The sequence below is a fragment of the Neolamprologus multifasciatus genome, chromosome 22, assembly GCF_963576455.1.
Source record: "Neolamprologus multifasciatus chromosome 22, fNeoMul1.2, whole genome shotgun sequence".
In the NCBI taxonomy this organism is placed as follows: Eukaryota; Metazoa; Chordata; class Actinopteri; order Cichliformes; family Cichlidae; genus Neolamprologus; species Neolamprologus multifasciatus.
In genome coordinates, this window is record NC_140459.1 from 6,055,811 (window position 1) to 6,082,396 (window position 26,586).

The 26,586-nt window shown below is 39.5% G+C and overlaps 1 protein-coding gene and 1 pseudogene across 3 annotated transcripts; both read right to left on the bottom strand.

Annotated features, from left to right (window-relative positions):
* Positions 1-200: 200 nt before the first annotated feature.
* Positions 201-9,133, bottom strand: LOC146492756 (E3 SUMO-protein ligase ZBED1-like; annotated as a pseudogene).
* A 2,993-nt stretch (positions 9,134-12,126) lies between these two features.
* LOC146492757 (class I histocompatibility antigen, F10 alpha chain-like) lies at positions 12,127-26,250 on the bottom strand. Of its 3 annotated transcripts, none has more exons than XM_085147943.1 (7): positions 26,105-26,250; positions 24,354-24,614; positions 15,660-15,938; positions 14,385-14,687; positions 13,773-13,897; positions 13,273-13,341; positions 12,127-12,948 (listed from the first exon to the last, which is right to left on the bottom strand). In XM_085147943.1, the coding sequence occupies exons 1-7, from the start codon at positions 26,181-26,183 to the stop codon at positions 12,940-12,942; spliced, it is 1,125 nt and encodes a 374-aa protein (XP_085004069.1). In that variant the 5' UTR covers positions 26,184-26,250; the 3' UTR covers positions 12,127-12,939. The 3 variants fall into 3 exon arrangements, with proteins under 3 accessions (XP_085004069.1, XP_085004068.1, XP_085004070.1); XM_085147942.1 differs by having other exon boundaries at positions 13,755-13,897; XM_085147944.1 differs by lacking the exon at positions 12,127-12,948 and having other exon boundaries at positions 13,274-13,349; positions 13,786-13,897.
* Positions 26,251-26,586: the final 336 nt, after the last annotated feature.

A 26,586-nucleotide genomic window follows, 5' to 3' on the forward strand; every position in this document is an offset into this window, starting at 1 on the left:
AGAAGAAGAAGACACGACACGGGAGTAAAGGGAGAGCACGGCGATTTACTGTCATTTTCACACTGTAAATAAACACACCACTTGCAGTGAAGAGTCCAGCGTTCTGGGTCCTCCTTTCCCCCACATCCCCACGGCTTGCCCTGGCAAACCGTGACAATCCCAAGTGTAGAAATACTTCATAGAGTGGGTCACTGTAATAAATATTTAATGTAGTGAGAAACAGCTTTAAAAATCAGCACATTTTCAAAATAAAAAACTATACCCACATAGCAAGCTGGTCTGGCCCGGATCTGGTGTGAAGCCGGCACTGCTGGCTAACTTCTGGCATGATAAGACGTATGTCATCCAGATATGGGCCAAGCCTGGCATAGATGGCACTGTTTATGTGATGGCATGCCACATCTGGCCTGATTGTGGTTTGGTGTATGTGGCCCAGGCTCACAGAAAACGGGTCTGGCCCGGATCCAGCATCGAGCTGGCACTTCTGACTGACTGGTGTCATGGCAAAGTGTATGTCAACCAGATGTGGGACAGGTCTGGCAATGATGGCACTATTTATGTTCCTATGCCATGTTGCAATACTATACTGCAATAGTAGCCAATGTTCCAAATGCAGGTTTGACAGGTTTGTGAGTGTACACTTTATACAAAACCTAGTGACGGTTTACTCATTTTTGCCAGTGGGTGGCTGTAACTCAGGACGTAGAGCAGGTCACCTACTGCTCAGAAGGTTAGCGGTTTTATCCCTGGCTCCTCCAGTCTGCGTGTCAAGAGTGTGAATGTAGTTAGGAAGCACTCAGTTTAGAGAAAGTGTGTGGTTGGGTGAATGTGACATGTTGTATAGACCACTTTCAATAATCTGGGAACGTGAAAAGTGTTGTATAAGAATCTGTTCATTCACTGTCTGAACAGAGTTTTGTCATGTTACTTTTGCACTATTATGCACATGTTTTTATTACATGGTTAATTAACGTACACATTAGGCTGACATCTGGGGCCAGAGTTGAAACTCTTCTGGGCCAGCAAAGGAGCACCAGTGTGTCTGCAACTGGCCTTGTGCTGGCCCATGTGTTGGCCGCCTCTGGTGAACCAGATCTGGGCCACCAAAGCGCCTTCATCCTTTGCGGTATGTGGGCACATTGTGTGGGACAGATCCGGGCCATACCAATTTTGCTATGTGGGTAGTGTCTCCTCTATAAATACAAAAATAGATTTATGAATCAATGTTTTGTCTTTTCTGATCATCTTATATAAAAAAAACTTACATTTTGTAACTACAATATTATTTTCTAAAAACTGGTGTCTGTAAGTCATTTTGATTTGGTTATACTTTCATGATGGATCAGTAATGATTTACAGTCCTTATTATGTAAATTATTATTATAACCCGACCATAGGCTGCCAGTAAATTAATTTTTTTTTAGTACAACAAACAAATAAACATAAACATGAAAAATCACCATCGGCCCACGGGGCAAATGTCCGGTATGCCCAATGGCCAGTCCAGCTATGCAGTCAGCTGGTGGGTAACAGGCATCTCCGAAAACATTAGAGCACTTATGCAAATATGTGATGTCTTGATAAATCGAACAGATATTTGAAGTTTACACAGCACCATTCTGACATGAAAATATCTTAAAAGTTTATTTTGTGATCCAGAAAGAGTAATATTTCAAACTCCGCCACGCCGTGTTTCTCCGCAACTGCCTCGTTTGAGTTTTGGACGAAATGGATTCTGGGATATTGCATTTCGTCATTTCGAGCTGATTGGAGACCAAAACAGCAAATCAGATTTTTTTTGCATCCAAGTCTGTGATTGGCTGGTTTTGTGGCACAACTATGACGGTGTAGAGTTGAGCGTGCACGGGCAGAAATGTTGAGAGCGCAAGCAACACATTGCGAGCGAGCGCAAATGCAAAAACTGAGAAAGAGGGGCTGCTATTTTGCGTGTGTGTGAATAATAGCAAACACTGAAATACATTTTCTGCACGCAGCAATGAATTCTGTTCACTCAAATTCAGTTTTTCTTCGCTCAAAATAAATTTCTCCTCAAAATGCAACACTTGCACCTGCAAAATTTTTTTTACGTGCGCTCAGAATAGTGGCACAAAAATAACGCCATATGTTAGAGCTCCGCCACTGGACTCAAACAGCCCTCCATCTGTGCCGCTTTGTGAGAAACCACGTGATGACTCTGTTAGGTTTCGTTTTTGTGTTTATGAAGCTGGATCTGGTTTGATTTGCAAGCGTTGGCACACAAACAAAGAGGCTGTTATCTAATTTAAGCGCCACTTCGTCAAGGCGTTTTGTCTTCCTGGTTTTGCAACATTGTTGCAATGATAAAGAAATGAAGCTAATAATGATTAACATCAGAAAAACTTTAGCAATGTAGAACTATGTATAAAAACACATAAAACCACAATATTTAAGTATTATTGTCTCAATCCAAGGGTTACAGACATAATATTATGCATTTGGAATATAAAAACAAAGTTGTATGTTTTTGGATTTTAAGACTTTTTACTAGTTCTGTTTCTCTTGTCCTCATCTGACATTTTTTGTTTGTTTTTTGAGTAGGATTTGCCACAATATCCAATATATTTATCTCTCTCTCGCTCATTAATAAGATTTGGATTTCTGAGATGTGGGTCAGCAGCAGAATTCAGTGGGTGGTGGTAATACATCTGACTGTAACAAAGAAGGAAAAGAAATATGTCTTTTTTGTTTAGACTCCGCCACAGTGTAAATGAAACTGCCGCATGCGCAGTAGCTCCTCTCTGACCAATAGGAATTCATAGCTGGCTGCATCTTAACAGTAACCAGGCAAAAAAAGGGAACTAAGGTTGTCTTTCGAAAGTGAAACTTATCAGGCAGAATGACCTCAGAAACAAAGAGCTAGTGGTGTGTAGTCTGTGGGCCTCGTCTTTAACCACTACCTCACTGTAGGCCGTCTAATCCAAATCATGTATATTTGTGTCACATCTATTATCACATATTTTCAGAAGTTATTTATACTTAATCACATTCTTACTAAATCCATTTTAAAACAATTATTCATCCGCCACAAATTCATCTGGAAACCTATTCCAGCCAAATCAGCTGGAATAGCTGTGTGTCCTTCTCTTTCTGCAACGTTGCTGCAATGATAAAATAATGAAACGATCAATTCCTAAAATCAGAAATGTTGAATTTTATTTTTTTTTAAAAACAAATTAGGAGGCAATATTTAAGTATTATTGTCTAAACCGAAGGGCTACAGACTGAATATTATGTATTTACATATAAAAATTAAAATATAATGTTGGATTTTAAGACTTTCTGTTATTTCTGATTCTCTTGTCCTCATCTGACCTCTGCCCTCACAGACTCTTTCTCATAACTTGCTGCCTCTCATATGAAAGAATAAAGTTACGTTGAAACCAAGCACACCATTGTTTTTCTTGTGACATTACCAATAAGTTTGATGTGTCACATGGCCCTCTTCCTATTGAAAAAACAAAAGTTGCATCCAAGATGGCCGACTTCTAAATGGCCACCATGGTCACCACCAATCTTGAGGAGTTTGCCCCCTCACATATACTAATGTGCCACAAACAGGACTTTAATATCACCAACCATTCCCATGTTATTACGGTGTATCCATATAAATGGCCCACCCTGTACATCAGCATCTGATCTAACCTATTTTTAGCAGTCACATACAGTGGTATGCAAAGGTTTGGTTATCCCTGATCACTTCCATGATTTTTCTTCATAAATCTTTGGTTGTTTGAATCAGCAATTTCAGTTAAATATATCATACAGCATAATAACACAATGATATTTGAGAAGTGAAATGAAGTTTTTAGGATTTACAGAAAGTGTGCAATAGTTACTTAAACAAAATTAGGCAGGTGCATAAATTTGGGCACCCTTATTGTTTTATTGATTTAAATACCTTTAGCACTGATTACAGTGCTAAAGTTTGTTTGGTGAATCCAATCATGAGAGAGGGTATTTATGGTGGCCAATTGCAAGTTTTTCTCCTCTTTGCATCTTCTCTGAAGAGTGGCAACATGGGAGCCTCAAAACAACTCTCAAATGACCTGAAAACAAAGATTGTTTAACATCATGGTTTAGGGGAAGTATACAAAAAGCTATCTCTGAGATTTCAGCTGTTAGCTTCCACTGTGAGGAACATAGTGAGGAAATGGGAGACCACAGGCACAGTTCTAGTTAAGGCCCAAAGTGACAGGTCAAGGAAAATCTTAGATAAGCAGAGGCAAAGGATGGTGAGAACCGTCCAGTTCCAAAGACTTGCAACATCATCTTGCTGCAGATGGTGTCACTGTGCATCGTTCAATTATTAAGCGCACTTTGCACAAGGAGATGCTGTAATGGAGAGTAATGCAGAAGAAGCCTTTTCTGTGCAAATGCCACAAACAGAGTCGTTTGAGGTTTGCTAAAGCACATTTGGACAAGCCAGCTTCATTTTGGAATAAGGTGCTGTGGACTGATGAAACTAAAATTGAGTTATTTAGACATAACAAGAGGCGGTATGCATGGAGGAAACAGAACACAGCATTCCAAAAGAAACACTTGCTACCCACAGTAAAATGTGGTGATGGTTCCATCATGCTGTGGGGCTGTGTGGCCAGTGCAGGGACTGGGAATCTTGTTAAAGTTGAGGGTCGCATGGATTCCACTCAGTATCAGCAGATTCTTGAGAACAATGTTGAAGAATCAGTCACAAAGTTGAAGTTTGGCCAGGGCTGGATATTTCAACAAGACAACGACCCTAAACACTGCTCAAAGTCTACTAAGGCTTTAATGCAGAGGAACAAGTACAACGTTCTGGAACGGCCATCTCAGTCCCCAGACCTGAATATTATTGAAAATCTGTGGTGTGACTTAAAGCGGGCTGTCCATGCTGGGAAACCATCAAACCTGACTGAACTGGAGATGTTTTGTAAAGACGAAAGGGCCAAAAAACCTTCAGCCAGAATCCAGACTCTCATTGGAAGCTATAGGAAGCATTTAGAGGCTGTTATTTCTGCAAAAGGAGGATCTACTAAATATTGATGTAATATTTCTGTTGGGGTGCCCAAATTTATGCACCTGCCTAATTTAGTTTAAGTATCTATTGCACACTTTCTGTAAATCCTATAAACTTCCTTTCACTTCTCAAATATCACTATGTTTGTCTGCTGTATGATATATTTAACTTAAATTGCTGATTCAAACAACCAATGATTTATGAAGAAAAATCATGGAAATTATCAGGGGTGCCCAAACTTTTGCATATCACTGTACTAACAGCTAATATCACATCTTTACCACAGATAAACTTAGACAGACAGCAAAATCAGGTATTTACATGTATTGTTTGTTTGATTTTTTTATTAATCCCAGTTTAACTCCATCTGAGAAATACACTGGGATGAGATGGAGTTAAACCAAGAAGCGAGCTCTATATGTAGTACTAAAGCAGACACAGATTTTGCTTTTTTTTAATAGTGACCTCAGGCTGAAAAATCCTATCCAATCAGAACTGACCCGAGTGGTTTTACAGAGAGTTTTGCCAGTAAGCACTGACACATTATTTCACTTCCTGACATTCTGGATGAAAAGTGTTTGAATTAAGTCATGTGAGATGAATTGAAAATGAGACCTCAGAATATAAAGTACTTTCTAATTTTGTCAATTTTTACAGTTTATTTTCCTTAAATATTAAAATATTGTTCCAGGCAAGGTCATCATCTTTGGATACTTCAACATTTAAGCATAATGTAGATTTATCTACAGAAATCTTTTCTCAAATAATTTTAAAAAGTTTCTTTCAGAGTATAAATAAATAAATTTGATTATAATAAATGTTTTGATTTCTAATATAGCTGCTTTTTTGGTGCAAAAGATTTTGTTAGCCAGAACAATTTAGAGTTTACAGAGACTAAAAATAACAGTAAAAATTTTTTCCAGTGCTTTAAGAATGATTTTTTTTTTTTTAAGCTTTGGTGCAGCTCACTGTGCTCAGGGTTTTTTTTTGTCATTCAGCTTTTGGATTTAGCTTCTCCTGGACCTCAGCCTTAAACTCAGAAACACATACTAATCTAACCTGACAGTTTTACTAACATTAAACATAATACTGCCATTTTTGAAAGAAACACCTTTTAAATCTCACATTGGAGTTAAGAGCACATGGAAATTAGTTTTGCTTGTAGGACAAAGGAACATTTAGCTCAAAATATAAATAATTTCGCAGCACTTATTGTCCTCTCATGTTTTGAATGTGCAAAGTCTGTTTCTGAATAAATTATATATGTAATATATATGTAAAGCATAAATACATATAAATGTAAACTTCACAGGACTAAATCTGAATCATTAATTTGTTATTGTCACGGTTCTGGGTTGGTTCGACCCAGTTTTTTGAGTTGTTATGTTTTGGGTTATTTTTGAATGATGGTTTGTTCTTTAAATTTCTCTGGTGCTTTGTTGGGTTTTATGATGAATCTGTGTTTCAGTTATTTTGGTGTGTTTGTTTTCTTATTCTCTTGTAGTGCTTATGATGATGATGATGATGAATCTATGTTTTCACTTATTCTGGTTTAGGGAGTAGTTCTTAGGTTTTGTGTTCCCATGTTTATTGCCGGTTCAGTTCAGTGTCCAGTCTGTCTCTGTGTCGTGTCTGCGTCTTTGTCTTATGTTAGTGTGTGCAGCTTTGCTCCCCTTGTCTCGTTAGCCCTGATCTCTCCCAGCTGTGTCTCCCTCCTGTTGCCCATTCCCTGATTACCACCCTGTGTATATAAGCCCTGTGTTTTCCCATGCTCAGTGTTGCGTCGTACCCTCAGATCCTGCCTGTGTTTTCCAGTTAGTGTTTTCATGTTTGGTTTCTGTTTTGTTTGGTACCAGCTAGTGATCGGTAGATGAGGCCTCGTGAAGCGTTTCAGCACATTCCCCAAACTGTATCGACACTGTGTCGACACAGTGTCGATACAGTGCTGCTGTTTTGCTCCATACTGACACCTGCTGGACCTTAAATATCATTGCAGGCAACTTACTTCAGACTCGCAACAGACACTAATTCAATGACCTAGTCATACTTGTATACACTATAAGGTATTGTACTGTCCATGGAATCATTTTTTATCTTTTACATTTCAAATATTGTAGACATCTTTAAAATATATTGTGAATGACATTAAGTGAAAATTAGAATGAAAGTATTGCAAATGTAATATTACCCATTTAAATGTAATTGACTCAGAGTTTATTATAAATTTTTATTCAGAAAAATAAGTTTGTCCAATGTTTTTGCATTCAGTCTATTGCGTTTTTTTGACACTATTTCCCAGCTTTGGAAAACTCACAGGCACAGATGAAGCTGGGGTACACAAAAACTGTAATGCCAGGTGGAAAAGGTTAGGATAAGATGTTCTTCTATTCCCCCAGTACGTTAAAGGATCCTCTGATCGTGGAATGTTTCTCTCTGCCAAGTAGCGCTGGACCTCAATGATGGAGTCTGCTGTTGCATTGTTTGTTTGTCTGCCAACTTCTTCATCGAGCCGATGCCACAGGTTTTCTGAAATAATAAAAAATGCATGGCCGTTTTAGTTTTTGTCATCTACTCCAAATTAGTACACATTAGCATCAAAATAAATGTATGAATAAGCTGATAATACTGAACTTGCCTGGAACAGGTGACTGCTCTGATGAAGGTCCAGGCTGTGGCTCAGATGTTGTGCGGGCAATTACTGCAGCACACTCCACTTTCAGGCGATTGACTGCCTCACTACACTTGGAGGAACTACGAAATCCGAGTGTTTTAAATCTGGGGTCTAAAAGTGTTGATAGGGTCAACACACTTAATGACTCCAGATTAGAAGCAGCGTCTGTGACACGATGCCTAAGTTGGTCATGGAGATGGGTGGCAGCTTGTGTGTGTAGATGTAAAGAGTTCCGCTCAAGTGCACAATATAGCATTTTCATCATCGGGATCACCTTTGATCCTGAAACTCTCCTCTCCTCAGACAACTCCACTGTGGCCTGATGGAAAGGGGCCAACACAAGAAGTGCTTCCCTTATGATGTTACACTCATCGGTCGTAAGTGGAGTTAAATCTGTTGGAAGAGAAGCAAGAGATACCCAGACTGCTTCTTTCTCATCATGTAGCCGTGACAGCATCTGATATGTGCTGTTCCAACGCGTTGGTACCTCGTTGATAAGTTTCAAGATGGGCCGTCCCATCTGCTGCTGCACTTGAGCAAGCTTTTCTTTGACTGTAGTGCTGGATCTGAAGAATGATACGATTTTTCTAGATTTATCTCTTATGGATGAAAGTTCGGGGATTTGATCGCATGATTTCTTGACTAATAAATTGAGTTTGTGTATGCAAACTGAATGTCGAATTTGGAGAGTTCTTGTTGCTGCAATCATGTTTGGTGCTGCATCGGTCACAAGACACCTTACCTTATTTGTGATGGCCCAGTCATCCATCATGCCCTTTTTTGAATTGGGCCAAATTGTCTGCAGTGTGACTTTGTGGAAAGTGTTTCACACCCAACACAGATGTACACAACTGCATATTCTCATTAATGTAGTGACAGGTAAGAGCCAAGTAAGCCTCCATGTTCAAAGAGGTCCACAGGTCAGCTGTTATACTCACTGCCACAGCTTGCTGTACTTCCATTTTCACTCGTTCGAGTTCCTCCGTATGTTTTTTGGCTATCAATTCCTTTATGGTCTGAAGATGAAACAAAACTAAATCAGTATGCAGTACTTAACATCAGCTACCTGATGAAACATTGTCTATATAAACCTTTCTGTTTGGCAAAACATATGATGGATCAAGGACCTGAACCAGCTCCCTGAACCCCTCACTCTCCACAATGCTAAGGGGTTGGCAGTCCTTTATAATAAAATTCAGGACTGCCTGGTCTAGAGCAATCTTCCTAGATGCTTGATTTCAAAATAATAAAACATATTAATTTAAAAAAAAAAAGATAAAGCTGCTCAATGTCTATATAGGCCTACCTGTGTTCATTCTCGGTGTGTTTGTCTCCTGATTTTCATGTTTGGCTCTATAATGCCTAAAAATTGAGGAGGTGCTTTTGTTTGTGTACGAAAGCTCCGCAGAACAGATGCGACATTTAACCTGCAAAAAATAAAATAAATATTTTACACTGCAAGTCACAATATTTTTCCTATTCTGATAGATTACACTGAAACAAAGGCAGACAAACAGTTACCTTATTTGCAGTTAAAAGATCAAAATGATCCCACACAGCAGAAACTTTTCTTTTTCTTTCGGGCTCCGTTTTGTTGTAGAGGGATATGTATTTTTCTTTCTTTGTGAGAGTAATTGCGCGCGTTGGCAATGAGCGAGACAGCAGCTGTATCGATCATGTGACTAGGTGAGCTTGATACATGCGTCGGTGCGTCAGTGTTGCTGGACCCATCACTAGTGCCAGCAATAAAGCTGAGGTTTTCAGTTACATTTCCGTCTCTGAGTCCTGCATTTGGATCCACATCTCCACCTGCCCGCACACAAAGCCCTGACAGAACGACGCGACCACTATGGATCCAGCAGACTCACTGAGGAAGCGCTGCTCGCCTTTTAGCGCTTGGTGGGCCTCCGTGCTGCCGTTCCTCACTCGCAGCCTACCCTTCGGCCCACTCGTCTGCTTCCTTTCCTCGGACACCCCGGTCTCGCAGAAGACGCTCCAGCCGGTTCCAGGAGGATTACTACAAGACTGCAAGCAACCAGCTTACGCCTGCACAGGCGTTCTACAAAATGTTAGGGATCATTATTTTGCCACCCAACTCACCCAGCGTTTCCACACCGCAGGAGGAGCAGCCGCAGCAGAGTTTTGCCATGTCACCCTCAGCCAGTCCCGATCCCTCTTCGACAGGGAAGCGGCGGACATGCCGCCGGCGTTCACAGCTCCAGCAGGAGCCTAGGATTTTTTCTGAACAGCCGGCTAGGGTGAGTGGTGGGGCTACTCTTTTGCCCCCTGCTGAAATAAGAACTTGTTGATGAAACCAAGGAGATCTATGACTCTATGCCTCAGAAAGTTCTGGATGATTATCATGCTCCTGAACCCGTCAAGCATGTAGAGACTGCTGTTCGTCCTCAACTCAACACTTCTGTGAGAGCAAACAATGTGTGTGTCATCCCAGAGACTCTTAAGCCCGTGTCAGCTCAGTTACCTGCTCAGCAGCCACCTTCAGCTAAGTTTACAGTGTTTTCTGCTCAGCAGCCACCTGTAGCCCAGTTAGCTGCCCGGCCTGTAGCCCAGTTAGCCGCCCAGCCTGTAGCCCAGTCGCCTACTCCACCACCACTTTCATCTCAAATTCAGTCACCCGTAGCTCAGGCTTCAACCCCGCTACCCATAGCTCAGTCGCTACCACAATCAGACTTTCTGCAAACTTTGCTACAGTCCATAGCCCAGTCAGTAGCGCAGGTAGTAGAGGAATCATTAACTTTGTCATCAGTTTAGTCAGCCACTCATCTTCACCGTCAGCCAGGGGTCCCAATTGCCTCTGGTCCTGCATCTGCTCCAGCTGGAGGGCCCAAGGAGCCTGTCCAGCCTCATGCCACGTCAGCTGGAGGGCCCAAGGAGCCTGTCCAGCCTCAAGTCACGTCAGCTGGGGGTTCAGGAGAACCCAGCCAGCATTCTGGTACGTCAGCTGGAGGGCCCGAGGAGCCCGTCCAGCCTCATGCCTCGTCAGCTGGGGGTTCGGGAGAACCTAGCCAGCTTCCTGCTTCGTTGGCTGGAGGGCCTGAAGAGCCCGTCCAGCACCACGCCTCGTCTGCTGGGGGTCCTGGAGGACCCAGCCAGCACATCCTCATGTCTGCTGACGGTCCGGGGAAGTCTGTTCAGCCGTCACCTGCTGTATCATCCCCTGCAACTTCCACATCGTCACCTGCAGCATCATCATCAGCTACTTCCACATCGCCGCCTGCGGCATTGCCGCCTGCGGCATTGCCGCCTGCAGCATCGCCGCCGTCAGGTTCCGCAGCCGCCACGCTGCCGTCAGGTTCCGCAGCCGTGGCTTCATCCACGCCTGGCTCAGCCTCCGTGTCTTCATCCACGCCTGGCTCAGCCTCCGTGTCTTCATCCACGCCTGACTCAGCCTCCGTGTCTTCGCCTTCGCATTCGTCTGCTTCAGCCTCGTCTGGCTCAGCCTTGTCTGGTCCTGCGGTTGCCACACCGTCATCAGTTCCAGCTCGTCCTGTTCCGTCTCACCTCTGCCGGCCGCTTTCCAGGCCTCTAGTTGGGCGTCATGGCCGTCGCAGCCTGGGACAGTTAGTCGCCGCCGCTGGCATCGCGGCCGACCTCCGGACCTGCTCTGTTGCCGCCACTGCCTTCCGCGTGGCCGGCCTCCTGATTTGTTTTGTCTGTTTCCCCGTCATGGCCGTTGCCGTCCGCATGGTCGGCCCCCAGGACTTTTCGTGGACTCATGGTTTGACCCTGTGTAGTTTGTTTTGGGTTTTTTTCTGTTTATTTCTGGACTTGTGCTCCTTGTGTTGTTTTGTTTCCATTTTTGCCATCAACTGGTAGTCTTTATTAAATAAAGTATGAGTTTATGTGTCAACACACGCCAAAGAACCCAAGCCCTCTAAAAGCAGCTGGCTTCCTTTTATACTCTATCTGATTCAGGTGACCATTCTGGAAAGCACAAGTCTATAAAGTGTGGTGTTTCCAAAAGGTTGATTCTGTTCATCTGGACGTAGTTTTCAGTGGAAGAAACATTTTGTCATCATCAGGTGACTTCCTCAGTCTCAGCTGACTGCAGGTTTCCTCAACCTTATAAACAGTACATTTGCACAATAGCTGAAACCAGCCCTCTGAAGGAACAATGGGCTGTGAGGTCAGTTCCTTCATCATATGCAAATTGTCAAGTCTAGTGTTGGTAAACCGAATGAAAAAAATAAACATCCACAAAAGCAAACATCAAACCACAATACAACACAAACAATACTTTTGTCACAAGGACACTTAATGGACTGGAGCTGGCATCATTACACCTTAAGCTTACTGAGCTACTATCACAAGTTAAATTGTAGCTAATCCATTAATATTTGGGCTGGATTCATGAAACTTTAGCCAAGTGTACATTTAATTTTAAAAACAGTCACAGAAATTTGGATTATTTGGGACTTTATTGAAAAGCAAAAGTACAAAAAGCAGAGAAAGAGCAATGCAGTTTTACTGATATATTAACAGAAACACACAAACCTATGTGTTAAAAACATAACCCACACAACCCTCCAGAATCTCAACTTGAACTAAACTCTAAAATCAAAAAACTCAAAACATATCTTAAATCAAACAACAGAGAATAAACATCATCTTCATTAATTAAGAAATAAATCAGATATAAAGTAAAATCTTTTAAGGTCTCCTGGAATTCAACACAAGTTAGTCTTTTAAAACAAATTTTAAGTAAATTTACAAGATTTAGAAATATATCATGATTCCTTTATCACTGAGAGTGAGGGAATCTCAGCATTCATGAGTGATGAAATAACTTACAAGAAAACCCCAGAAACACTAAATAATATGTTTGAGTGAAGATGAACACACAAAGGCTTTAACAATAATAAGTATGTTTGTACTACAACTGCTGTGATGATTCCATTGTTTCATATTGTTTTTATTGTGTTTTACGTCTCTCCAAGTGGTCACATCTGTGTTAGATTTTTTTTTTTAAATTGCCTTTTTTTTTTAAACTGAAAACAACAAATTCAGAATAATTTAATGCCACCATTATGATGTTTATGTTAAACATTGGCCAACTCATTTTCAAACTCCTTTCCATTAAATATTGACTAATAAGCATCTGCAACTGTATTTTAGATTTTAGATCTTTTTAACAGATTTTGTGATGTGAACAATCAACGAATTCAATGAATTCCAGTTTATGGAGAAGAACGAGCAGACACCACGTCTTCTCTCAGGTTGTCTGTAGAGATAAAGAAATAAAATAAATGTTAGGATTAATCAAATCCACAAATAACATATTTACAGTTTCATTAAGATCTAAAATTCTGATTCAATCAAGTATTTACTTCTTATGTTTCTGAATGGAATTAACACATTTGTTTTAATTTTGTTAAATAATTTCATGAAACGTTATTTTGAAAGCATCTTTCTCTTAATATGATTTAAAGTTATACTAAAGCACTTTTTTTGGATATATTTAAACAGGAGATTTTTCTACAGCCAGTATTTTACATAAGTTTAAAAAGAAAGCTAAAACATGAGACACAAATATAAAGTAACTCACTGTGTGCAGAGCTGTTTGTGGTTTAGGCTCGAGGAAGCATTTGCTCCTTGACATCACAGTTCTCTGCATCTGTAGGTCAGAAACACAATGTTAGTCCACATCCTGCTCTCATCTGTCACTTTTACAACAATCGAACACAACAGGAAACAGCCCTGAAAGACTGTTTAGATTAAAGTACAGAAACCCTTTTTAATTTAGTGTGGACAAGAGATTAGAGAACAACAAAAAACAAAAAAAACACAAAGACAGAAAGAAAAACGATGCAGAAAAAAGTAAATAACAGACAAGAAGAAAAAGTGAAGTAACTGGACAAAAATCTACAAGTGGGATAATGCAGAGAAATGAAGGGGCAAGTTATGAAACACAACAAGCATGATTAATGAATATCGTTGTAATATATTGAGGATTTAAAAGAGTCTGATCATCCTGCTGGCAGAGAAAGTGTTAAAATACTTTAATATTAACCTGAAGACTCAGCTTACACTGCTTTTGGTTGTTACCTGTTTAATCCTGTGTGCATTGTTTGTTTTCTTTTGAAAACTGTTAATTATGACTATGATCACAGCGATGGCAGCAAGAACAATCACAGCAACAACGACAGGGATGATCAGGGAGAAGGAATTTCCTGTGGATCACAGAACAAACAAAAGGTGAGAACAAAAAGTTTCCAATCAGATAACAATCATGTACAATAGCTTCGTTTATGGTCACTACATGTTTGTCTCACTAATTTTTGTTTTCATTCCAATAATAAAAGTTCTGCCATTAAATTTAATTTCAGTACATTGCTATGTTCAAATTTATTGGCAATGTTTTCAAAAATACATTTTCCCCCATTTACTATTTTATCTTCTAAATCCATTAGTCAGATAATCAGTGGCCACACATGAACATGTTTTATATTCATCAATGTTCAGCAAGGAAAAAATGTGGTGGAAAAACACAACTTGGTCTAAACTGATTTAGGCCTTAAAATTATTCTGACAGAAGCTGACAGAAAGAATATCAAAGCAAACAAACTTTCTCATCCAACATGAACCACAGGGTATTGCAGTAATTTAAGTGTGTGTTTCCCACGTTTATCACTTATCTGATCCTGATTCCAGACTCACCTTCATTGGTCTTGATCTCTGCTTTGTCCAGTTTGGTGACGATGTCCTCGTTCACACCAGAGAGCTGAAACACACATCTGTATCTGTGCCAGTCTTCAGGTTTCACTGATGAGACATCCAGGTCAACACTCATCTGGAAGGTCCCGTCATTGTTGGTGAGAATCTCTCCTTTGTGCACACCGTCATGAAGCTCCACTCCATCTTTCTTCCAGATCATCTCGGCTCCATTAGGATAGAAACCTGTAGCGTGGCAGGTGACTGGAGAGGAGGAAGACTTCTGGAGGAGAGACACTGAGGGACGCTCTGTGGAGTAAAGACAAACAGTTCATTCTTTCTGTATTATTACTATTACTATTACTTTTATTTGAGCTGGAAAGGCGCACAGTGCAGACGAGACGTGAAGAAGAGAGTGCAGACAAAGTGGAGTGGATGGAGACGAACAAGAATGGAAAGGAAGGTTTACAAGATGGCAGTGAGACCTGCTGTGATTTAATATCTGAGGATGGTGGCACTGAGACAAATACAGGAGACAGAACTGATGATATTAAATTTATGATAAGGAGTGAGAAGGATTAGAAATGAGTATATCAGAGCTAAAACAGTGAAAGATGATCTGCTGTGACGACCAGGAGCAACTTTAAAAGATTATTATTATTATTATTATTATTATTATTAAAACCATACCAATTTCTTTTGATGTGATGTAGTTTATAAAATTAAATTAAATTTAAAAACTGTGTCAAAATGTCACGCGAAGTGCAATTATATTAACCCTTTCACACATAGTGGTCACTACAGTGGACAACTATTCAAAGGCTGTTTTCTTGTATTTGTGTCAGTGTTGATGGTAAACTTGCACATAAACCACTACATTGGACACTGATGTGTCACTCCATGCCTTGCAGGGTTATAGTTGTTATAGTTGTTACATATATTGTTATACTGTTATAAAATATTTTTAAAATATATTTAAAAATATATTTTTGTTATGTTATAGTTTTTACACAGTGTATATTAATTATTCATTTGTCAAATTCATAAGTCAAAATGTTTGTTGTACAACTAAGTGGACATGTAAAAATACTCTTTGAAAATGAAAAGTACGTTTAAAAAAATGAAGTTCAAAAATCTTTTTTTCATGCCTAAAGATGAATAAAAATACTCAAGAAGGTTTTCATAATTCATGCATGAAAAGGTTAATTTAATAATATATTAAGTAATAAACTGAGACATATAACTTTTGGTTAACAATCTAATTGTGGTCATAGATTTTACCTGTTCTCATCAGAGAGCTCCTCCCATAGTTCACATACTTCTTCAGCCACTCAGGACAAATCTGGGTGAAGTAGTTCTTTTCCTGAGCCTTCAGAGCACTGTCACGATCCCACTTCAACTTTGTCATGTGAGCCTGTTGTACAGGAGTGACCCATGTCTCTGTCTTCAGGTCAAAGATTATGAAGTCCTCTCCATCATAACCAAACTGCATATATCCTTTCACTTCACCTGTTTCTTCATCCCATTCACAGCCGCACATCTGCTGGACAATGTGAGCATCTGACAGAAACACAGAGACAAAGACTGCAGTGAACCAGAGAGAGCAGGGCTCGCAAAATTTCAAAATCCCTGGTAGCCCTTCGGGCAGGGACTCTTCAGTTTTTGGTAGCCCAAATTAAATTTAAGTAGCCCGAATAAAAAAGAGCAATTTTTTGATTGATGTTTTGTTTCCTGTTTTGTTTCCTTTACAATATTATACATTAAAGTATAATATTGTAAAGGAAACAAAACATTAATCAAAAAATTGTTGAAAAACAAATTACAACATTGTATAAAAATTACAATCATCAACTCAAATACTTGGTTCTAATTGAACAGAAATTTCTATGAACTTGTAAGAACTGTAGGACATGAATCAGTCTGTGTCAGATCCTGAATTTGAAATTTCCACTGAAGTCACAGGTAAGAGGCAAGTGGAACCAAGATCGAGGCCATTTGCTTTTTGAAGTTTGCAAAGACTGCTAAATTGTGCCAGTGGTAGTTCACTCTTTGCAACATAGTACGCTGTTCTAAACTGATTTTTCAGGTTTATTTTTAGTATGTTATTTGCAATTGGTGTTTGTTCTGGGAAAGATATTGTAGACTGAGCAATAATGTATTTCTTGCATTTCTCATGGGTTCTAATGGGAGCCTTTCTTAAAATTACTGGTCCCAGTAACAAAGGCGCTTGTCGACTCAGAAATCGAGGGAAAACCAACAACACACCCGACAGAACATTATGTTATTTACACGGGTGTACATAAGTGGTCCGCATGTGCGCATTCGCTGTCAAAATGAAAGACGCGCACCAGATAAGAAGTTGCAACGCGCGTTTGCGTCCATATAAAAGGCTGTTTTTGTCCACTAGAGTGGGATTTTCACGGCACATTCTGCACCACCTCTCTGTGCGTTCATCATTTGTTTGAAGCCAGCTCACCTCCTGCAACCACTTTTCCGAGAATACGCGCTTCTTTTGTGGTTCGGACTCCTTCTGACATTTCTTTGGAGGTGGAGGAACATCACAGTAATTGCTTAAAGGAGCTTCTTCGACATCTTTAAGAGTTCTAAACAAATGTCTGTCCTCCTCCAGAAAATCTTATGTACGCAAACACGCGTTGCAACTTCTTATCTTGTGCGGGTTTTTATTTTGACAGCAAATGCGCACCTGCGGACCACTTATGTGCAGCCCTGGTTATTTAGCTCGTCATATTGCAGCCACAGAAATTCTTTTGTCCATGAAACCATAAAGCTGCACTTTCTTTTTGCCTTATAGTCTGATTTGTCATAACTTTTCCGTTTTGTGGTAAGCTTTTCTTTGGCTGTCACTTCTTCACCCTGACCTGTCTTATTTGTCTCAGCAGAACTAAAATATATATCCTGCTGCTTTTACACACGCATTCACATAACGCTCAGCGAGTCTCTGCGCGATCAACCTCTCACACGTTTAAGCTTGCTGCTGGAGATTTCACTTGTCATGTTTGCATAGTAAGCTAACGATTGATAAGATGATGTCAGAGGAATTGTTGCGCAAATTATCATCACTCACCAATCAGTGCTGTCGCTCTCTATACACAGTTCACGCGATTGCAAAGTGAAAGCAAAAAACAAGCGCAAATTCAAACGCGATTTCAGTATGTCACATATTGACAGTGGCTGATGCCAATGACATAATTACCCAGCTACATTTCCGAAAGAATGCAAAAGCATTGACATATATTTTTCCTTCCTACGATAGGCCGACGGGCAGGGCAGAGATAGATTTTGGTGGCCCGACTGAAAATTTTGCGAGCCCTGGAGAGACTGCAATAAAGTGTTATACTGACACAGAGATGTGATCAACATATAGAGGATCTACATTTATGGCTGCTTTTGTCTCAGTGGAAGATTAAAAAAAAAAAAAAAAACATCATTAACAATGTAGATTTTAGAAAAAGAGAGTGGATAAAAACAGAATGCATTTGCTGCAGGATCAGACAAACACACTAAGCTGGAGTCCTGAGCAGCCGACACAGATCCTGATTCTAGATTTACTTTCCATCCTCTGAAACTCTGCAGCCGTCATCAGTCCAACAAAATCCTCCAACAAAAAAAACTAAACACCAGACTGGCCTGAGGTTTTTCTAGAGGTGTCTCTGTTTAATATGATCATGTGACATTAATCTAATCTGGAGTTCTACTTACAGTATTTCAGTCTCCAGCAAATGCTTCATGTCATCATTGATGATTATGCAAAAAATACTTTCTGATAAATCAGTTAATTTCTTTTGCTGTGACCTGACAAAAAGGTGAAAAAGGTTCCTCTAAGATTTTACAACCATGTTGTCATTTTTATTACATTTACTAAGAGCAGAGGACTGAAACAATAATTCAGACCTTGAATTTGACTCCATGCTGGGACACATTTGGTGTTTTTCAGCGCTGTGACCAGATCAGATTTTGCACTAAAAATATTAAAACATTCACATTAATGATATTATTGGATGTGTAGCACAGAGATCTGTGAGCGTCTTTGAGTAGGAACCTGAGCGCTGCTGATGCTGTGATGAGAGCCGACAGTCTACAGGTGAGGGCGACACGAGGAGTCATTCCTGCTTTTATAACATCGCTGCTCTCAAAGCCACAAGAAACTCCTCGGTGCATTATCACAGGTATTTTCTTTATATGAACATGTGGAGTTACACAACATCTAGGCTCAAATTCCACACTTTTCCAGCCTGTTTGGTTAATAAATTATATTAAAATTGCTCATCAATAAATCAGGACGCCGTGAATGTCCATGAAAATCTCACAAAAACACCTCCTTATAGGCGGCAACAAAGTGAATGTGGGATGAGCTGGTGTTGTCTGCACTCCTTTGATTGGAGTGTAGATTAAGTGGAGGAGAAACATGTGGAGGCCCTGCATGAGTCAAGAAAACACTCACAGCTGTCACTGATAGAGGTGGGCGGATCAATCCAAATATTGATAGTATTGATACCAACACTAGTATTGGTTACGGATCAATACTAGCATGACTGGATTGATACTTTGCTTTTCAGTAAGTTCAGTATGTAGCCCGCTGAACTGTGTTAATTATTTCTGTAGTGGGGATTCCCTTTGTCCAACCAAACATCCTACAGCTTAAAATTCACAAGCCACTGCTGCACTGTGGTAATGTTCTGTATGCAGGCAAAAGAAGTTCAATTATCAAACTCGAAAGTTGCATTTTATTGTTTATTTTTCCAGTTTGGAAAGCAATAACAAAGATCCATCTTTGTTCCTACCCGCTGCTTCTCCTGCTCTGGAAAAAACCATAGGCCCACCCCAGTGCATTCTGGTCCTATACCAGTCCCTTTATTTATATATGTATATATAAAAAAAAACACCCAGCACGCCCCTGCGGGCGGTTTATCCTTCAAGCTCGGGTCCTCTACCAAAGGCCTGGGAGCTTGAGGGTCCTGCGCAGTATCTTAGCTGTTCCCAGGACTGCGCTCTTCTGGACAGAGATCTCCGCTGTTGTTCCCGGGATCTGCTGGAGCCACTCTCCTAGCTTGGGAATCACCGCACCTAGTGCTCCGATTACCACTGGCACCACCGATACCTTCACCCTCCACATCCTCTCGAGCTCTTCTCTGAGCCCTTGGTATTTCTCCAGCTTCTCGTGTTCCTTCTTCCTGATATTGCTGTCATTTGGAACCGCTACATCGATCACTACGGCCGTCTTCTGTTTGTCTACTACCACTATGTCCGGTTGGTTAGCCACCACCATTTTGTCCGTCTGTATCTGGAAGTCCCACAGGATCTTAGCTCGGTCATTCTCCATCACCCTTGGGGGCATTTCCCATTTTGACCTCGGGACTTCCAGGTTATACTCGGCACAGATGTTCCTGTACACTATGCCGGCCACTTGGTTATGGCGTTCCATGTATGCCTTGCCTGCTAGCATCTTGCACCCTGCTGTTATGTGCTGGATTGTCTCTGGGGCATCTTTACACAGCCTGCACCTGGAGTCTTGCCTGGTGTGATAGACCCCAGCCTCTATGGATCTTGTACCCAGAGCTTGTTCTTGTGCTGCCATGATTAGTGCCTCAGTGCTGTCTTTTAGTCCAGCTTTGTCCAGCCACTGGTAAGATTTCTGGATATATATATATATATATATATATATATATGCAGATAGAGAAGGTGGCTGATATCCTACCAGTGGCTGGACAAAGCTGTACTGAAAGACAGCACTGAAGCACTAATCATGGCAGCACAAGAACAAGCTCTGAGTATAAGATCCATAGAGGTGGTGGTGGCTAACCAACCGGATATAGTGGTGGTAGACAAACAGAAGACGGCCGTAGTGATCGATGTAGCGGTTCCCAATGACAGCAATATCAGGAAGAAGGAACACGAGAAGCTGGAGAAATACCAAGGGCTCAGAGAAGAGCTCGAGAGGATGTGGAGGGTGAAGGTGACGGTGGTCCCCGTGGTAATCGGAGCACTAGGTGCGGTGATTCCCAAGCTAGGAGAGTGGCTCCAGCAGATCCCGGGAACAACAGTGGAAATCTCTGTCCAGAAGAGCGCAGTCCTGGGAACAGCTAAGATACTGCACAGGACCCTCAAGCTCCCAGGCCTCTGGTAGAGGACCCGAGCTTGAAGGATAAACCGCCCGCAGGGGCGTGCTGGGTGTTTTTTTAATATATATATATATTAGGGGTGCAACGATACACAAAATTCACGGTTCGGTTCGGTTCGATACTTTGGTGTCACGGTTCGATATTTTTTCGATACAAAAAAAATGTTCATGCCTTTTTATTAATTTGTCATTTATTAAATTTTCACGACACATTCTGCACCACATCTCTGTGCGTTCATCATTTGTTTGAAGCCAGCTCACCTCCTGCAACCACTTTTCCAAGAATACGCGCTTCTTTTGTGGTTCGGACTCCTTCTGACATTTCTTTGGAGGTGGAGGAACATCACAGTAATTGCTTAAAGGAGCTTCTTTGACATCTTTAAGAGTTCTAAACAAATGTCTGTCCTCCTCCAGAAAATCTTATGTACGCAAACACACGTTGCAACTTCTTATCTTGTGCACGTTTTTTATTTTGACAGCGAATGCGCACCTGCGGACCACTTATGTGCAGCCCTGGTTATTTAGCTCGTCATATTGCAGCCACAGAAATTCTTTTGTCCATGAAACCATAAAGCTGCACTTTCTTTTTGTCTTATAGTCTGATTTGTCATAACTTTTGCGTTTTGTCACTTCTTCACCCTGACCTGTCTTATTTGGCTCAGCAGAACTAAAATATATATCCTGCTGCTTTTACACACGCACTAACATAACGCTCAGCGATTCTCTGCGCGATCAACCTCTCACATGTTTAAGCTGCGGGAGATTTCACTTGTCATGTTTGCATAGTAAGCTAACGATTGATAAGACGATGTCAGAGGAATTGGTGCGCAAATTATCATCACTCACCAATCAGTACTGTCGCTCTCTATACACAGTTCACGCGATTGCAAAGTGAAAGCAGAAAACAAGCGCAAATTCAAACGTGATTTCAGTATGTCACATATTGACAGTGGCCGATGCCAATGACATAATTACCCAGCTACATTTCCGAAAGAATGCAAAAGCATTGACATATATTTTTCCTTCCTACGATAGGCCGACGGGCAGGGCAGAGATAGATTTTGGTAGCCCGACTGGAAAAAAGCCCCAGGACGTCGGGCTAGCGATTTTGCGAGCCCTGTATCTGATTGAGGAATCACTCATCTTTGGAAAAGAGAGTTTATTATGGAGAAATGTCTCTTTCCAAAATAAAAGCTATACTATACGCTTCTTCTGGGCTTCCCACTAGTGCTGTCAGCGTTAATCTGAAATTACATTAATGTCACAACACGGCAAATCTCCGTTAACGAGCTACCGCGGATCGCCTCAAGAGTGGGGCTGGAAGACGTCAACACATTAACGAGCTAACTGCGCTAACACACTAGTTCCCACCAATTGAGCATTGCTGGCACATCCAACATACTGTTTTACTTTTGTCCATGACACGCTTACCTTCAGGGTCATACGTCACATGAAAACCAAAATAGTTCCAAACGCCAGATGTGAATGAGGGTGGAGGAGGTTCAATTTGCCATGTTGCAACTAGCCTAGCTTCTGTCTCTAGCTTGCCCTGCGCTCAGTGAATCTGTGTTCGACTACTCCGCCTAGGCTGCACTGTCGAGCGCAGATCCACTGAACGCTCAACACAGACAGCATCGTCAGAAGGAAAGTTGATAAAATAAATTAAAAATGTTGTATCGTTCGATACATATGCGTACCGAACCGAAAGCACTGTATCGAACGGTTCGATATCGATACGAGTATCGTTGCACCCCTAATATATATATATATATATATATATATATATATATATAAAATATAGACCTTACAGTTCTTCCTGGCTGACTTAACAAGATAAACGACAAAACAAAACAAAGCAAATATTAACCTACAAATAAACTTGTAAATAACCCAAAAATATAAACAAACCAACAACAAACCCAACAAATTTCAGAATAACAAAAATAAATAGCTCCAGCAATTTCTTTGGAAAAATAAACCTCAAACATGCACTATAAAAAATGTCCACACCTTTTTGTGTGCTTTAGAGACAGAATTTACATTACAGGTCTCCAAAAAGCATGAAAAGCTGAAAAGTGTGTTTTGTTGTGTCAACTAATTATTGTGGAAAGTAACAATCACAGTGATATAGTGGTCATGGCACTACTCTCCCCCAGTTAACTGCCTGAATAACTTAAAATTATTGGAACTGATATTGACCCTGTTGAAAGTGTGAATGTTGAATGTTTTTGTTGAAATGTCCAGGCAACAATATACATGTTAAATGACAAGATATACGTGTTCAAATAGCGTCAATTAACTCACAACTATATGATAATTCTTCATAACTAAACAATAAGAACAAGAAGTCTGATGTCCTGTGATCATTATGAAGCTATAATTTGAAATACAATAACACGTTAAGTTTTTGTACAAAGTATCGGTATTGTTGATACCACCCTGAATATTACATCACTAATCACTGAGTGCCAGAAAAAGCAAGCTCAGTCACCCGCCAAGAACGCTGTTATTTACATTAAATTTGAAATCTGGGACCAAAAATATTAAACATAGACTGAAACTCATAATTACTTATTTTTAAATAGGACAAAAATCAGTGTAAAATTTAGAGAAACTGTTAACTGTTAAACATCTGTCTGTTAGTTTGTGCTTTTGGTCTACTTCTCACCAAACTATTTTACTATTGAAGTAAAACTAAAAGTTAAATATTTATTTATTTTCCACAGAGTAGCTTTGAGTTTGTCACCGATTTATTTATTGAACCTCTGCTAATGAAAGATAATCCTGAAAACATTTCCTCATGAAAACGGGCTGAATGTCTGTTTTATTTTCACAAATTCTGATGCATTTAATTAAATTCATTGATAAAGAGGCCGTGGACAGTGAACGGGTCATTGAGCTGTCTCTACTTTCAGCCTGTTTCAAAGTCAACCCTGTTTGATTCTACTTTTTGTATTAAATATAACATCATTATTATTATTATTATTATTATTATTATTGTGTTTAATGGAATCTGGAAAAACAGCACATTTAACATCTCAGCTAGATGATAAATTATTTCATCCTAAGTTGCTGTTGATGGTGTCTGACATATTTTCTTTTTCTGTAATTTATTACAACATGTGATTATTTCTGAGGGACGTCTGAACTGAGACACGGAGCGACTTCCTGTGAGCTACAGGAACAGACAAACACACTAAGATGGATCCTGAGCAGCAAACTCAGATCCTGATCCTGGGCTTAAGTTTCCATCCTCTGAAACTCTGCAGCCTCTTATTGTTCTAACAGAATCGTCTAACTGTCAGAAACTACACACCAGACTGTCCTGAGGTTTTTCTAGAAGCTTCCACTGAAGGAGAGTTTCAGTCCAGGATTGTTTTTATTAAAAGTTAAATATTAGTTCACAATAATTGTAAAAGAAACACATCTCAGACTGATTATTTAGATCCTGCAGGAGATTATTTTCTGAATAATTGGTTCATTGAGAAAAACAACCGTCAAAGTTTCAGAGACAAAAAATCCTAAATATAAACAGAAAACTGCAAATATAATAAATTTTTACTTTATTATTTTAATATTTTGATCAACTAATCAGTTAACTGACAGATTATATCATTATTATGCCAGTTCATACAACCATGATCATTAAAGCTGTTTGAATTAAATTAAAGCTTCACAGACTGTAGTTCTACATTCATTATGAATTATTACGTTAATAATTTTAATCTGTAATCTGAATGAAACATTTAATGTGTGCAAACCTGTTTACTACTGTAAACAAAACACAGTGAAAACATTAACAACAAATATCAGTAAAAAATGAAACATGAACAAACCTCCAGTTTGGTTGAAGCGCTGCTTTACAACTTGAATGTTGTTTTTGAACACCTGCTGGGCAACCCTGAACATATCAGTCAGCCTCTCCCAGTACTGCTGATCTGTGTTCCTGGCAATCCAGTCCTGTTTGGGAACATCTTTCTCCGTGTCGCTGTCATAATGAACGACTTGAACATCATCAACCATCCCAACAACCACAAACTCTGGGAAGTTTGAGACTTGAGAGGATCCAGTGTAGAAATACTTCAGAGAGTGGGTCACTGTAAGAAACAGTTAACGTTGTGAGATCTCAGGAACACAGATTTATAAATTATTTTATTTTTTAAATAACACAATAAGAAAAACTACAGCACATTAAGGACTTCCTGTAATAATCCTGCTGTCCCTTCAATAAACACAAAATAGATTTATGAATAGATATTCAGTGTTTAATGTCATTTTCTGATCATCTTTTCTTCAAAACATCAAATTCTAGTTTGAACCTGATTATTCACAGAAAGTTTTAAAACTGTTGTTTATCCTTCAGTTTGGTTTAATTCAGTTTTCATGATTGATGGTTTGAACTCATTATAGGTTTTAATTTAACTATATTTTTATTTTGTTTTCATTGTTAAACAAAATACATATTATTATTAATCTGTGACTTCTAAAGTGAGTTGTTCTGTATGCATTTCAATTTTTGATTACAAATTATATGAATTGATTGAAGCATATCGAGGCTTTTTCTTTGTTTATATTATTTTTATAGATTTTTTTAGCTTAAAATTGTTACAGAAAGTTTTACTTCCATTATCTTTGATCGATAATATTATCAATAAAACCAAAGCTAATGTTAGGTAACTATTATTTGGGGAATATTATCTTAGCAATTGTTATTTTATCTTTTATTCTGTAATCAGAATAAACCATAAAATCTGTTCAGTTATCAAAAGTCAACAATATTTGTGTTAGCTTAAAACTCCCTGCTGGAGATTGTTTATAAATTGCAAAACTTTTCTGGTATTTCTCACCTGCAGCTTCTTATTGATCATACAGCAGTGATACCAAAATTAGTTCATGCTGGTATGTGTAGTGTATTGGCACTTTACATACATAAACTATCTGATATTATTAAGTAATAATGATTTAATTTGCATCTCAATTGAATTCTATTTTATTTTATTTATACACGTCACAACAAAAGTCACCTCACTGCGCTGTTAATTAAGCAATAACACCAGAAAAAACAGTGAACTTCATATCCGGGTGTAACTATATATACTTAAATGAACTTTAGTTAACTTTAATGAGCAGCTGTTGTGTGAAAATGTTTTAAACCCTCATGAAAATTAAAATTGTACTTAGTTTTTAAAATAAACGTTTTAATTATTGTCACCAGATTATCATCAAACCTCCTCACTGATGTTTTATTTGTTGGACTGTTTGGAGAGACAACAGAGCCGCGAACGGTTTAAACCCGGAAATCATCAAATAGTTTGGGACATAAGTCGCCTCGTTTTAATCTTTGCCTTCATCTAAACTTTAATGTTTATTATTAGTTATTGAAGAGATAAACAGACGATTTAATTATCTGTATAATATAATCAATTGTTTCTAAACATGGACATTATCTACTAGGATCCATTACAACTAAATGTTTAGCGTATACGCTACCCTACCTTACCCTAACCCGCAAACAGTCCGTCCATTTGTCTTTCAAATTACATAAATCTGACATATAAAAAGACAAAAATATAACAGTCAAACTGACCTGCCGCTGCCCCCTGTATTACCAGGAGAAGAAAGAAGATGAAGGCTTTCTTCTTCTTCTTCATTGTGACCATAAACATCCAAACCTTTAACAGACTTTATGCGCTCGCTTGTCCAGAAAACGCTAAAGCTAAAATGGAGAACCAGGAGAAACGTCACCATTAGCCTCGATCAGAGCCAATAGGGATTTACTCTGAGAGTAAACGTCACTTAAATCAACGAAACTGAAAGTAAAATATCTTCATGAACCAGTTTATCACGAAGGAAAGGTTAGTTTCATCTGGTCTTTATAAATGTTTATGTTATGACAGGTTTAGTTCATGTTATGTCGCGTATACACTGTATAATTTATTTTCTATTCAGTGGATAAAACCTTGTTAAGTTTCTCAGTGGAGTGATTTGTATTCATTTTAAACGCATACACATACACTGATACACACTCATCCCCCCTCCCTTTCCAAACGCCTTCGATTCCCCTCCCGG

Excerpts from the sequence above, each read along its gene's own strand:
- LOC146492757 (XM_085147942.1), bottom strand. The coding sequence starts at position 26,183 with ATGTTTATGGTCACAATGAAGAAGAAGAAGAAAGCCTTCATCTTCTTT. Across the intron at positions 13,898-14,384 it reads AGAGATCAAGACCAATGAAG|GAAATTCCTTCTCCCTGATC; the intron begins GTGAGTCTGGAA and ends TGTGATCCACAG. Across the intron at positions 13,342-13,754 it reads AGGTAACAACCAAAAGCAGT|ATGCAGAGAACTGTGATGTC; the intron begins GTAAGCTGAGTC and ends TCTGACCTACAG.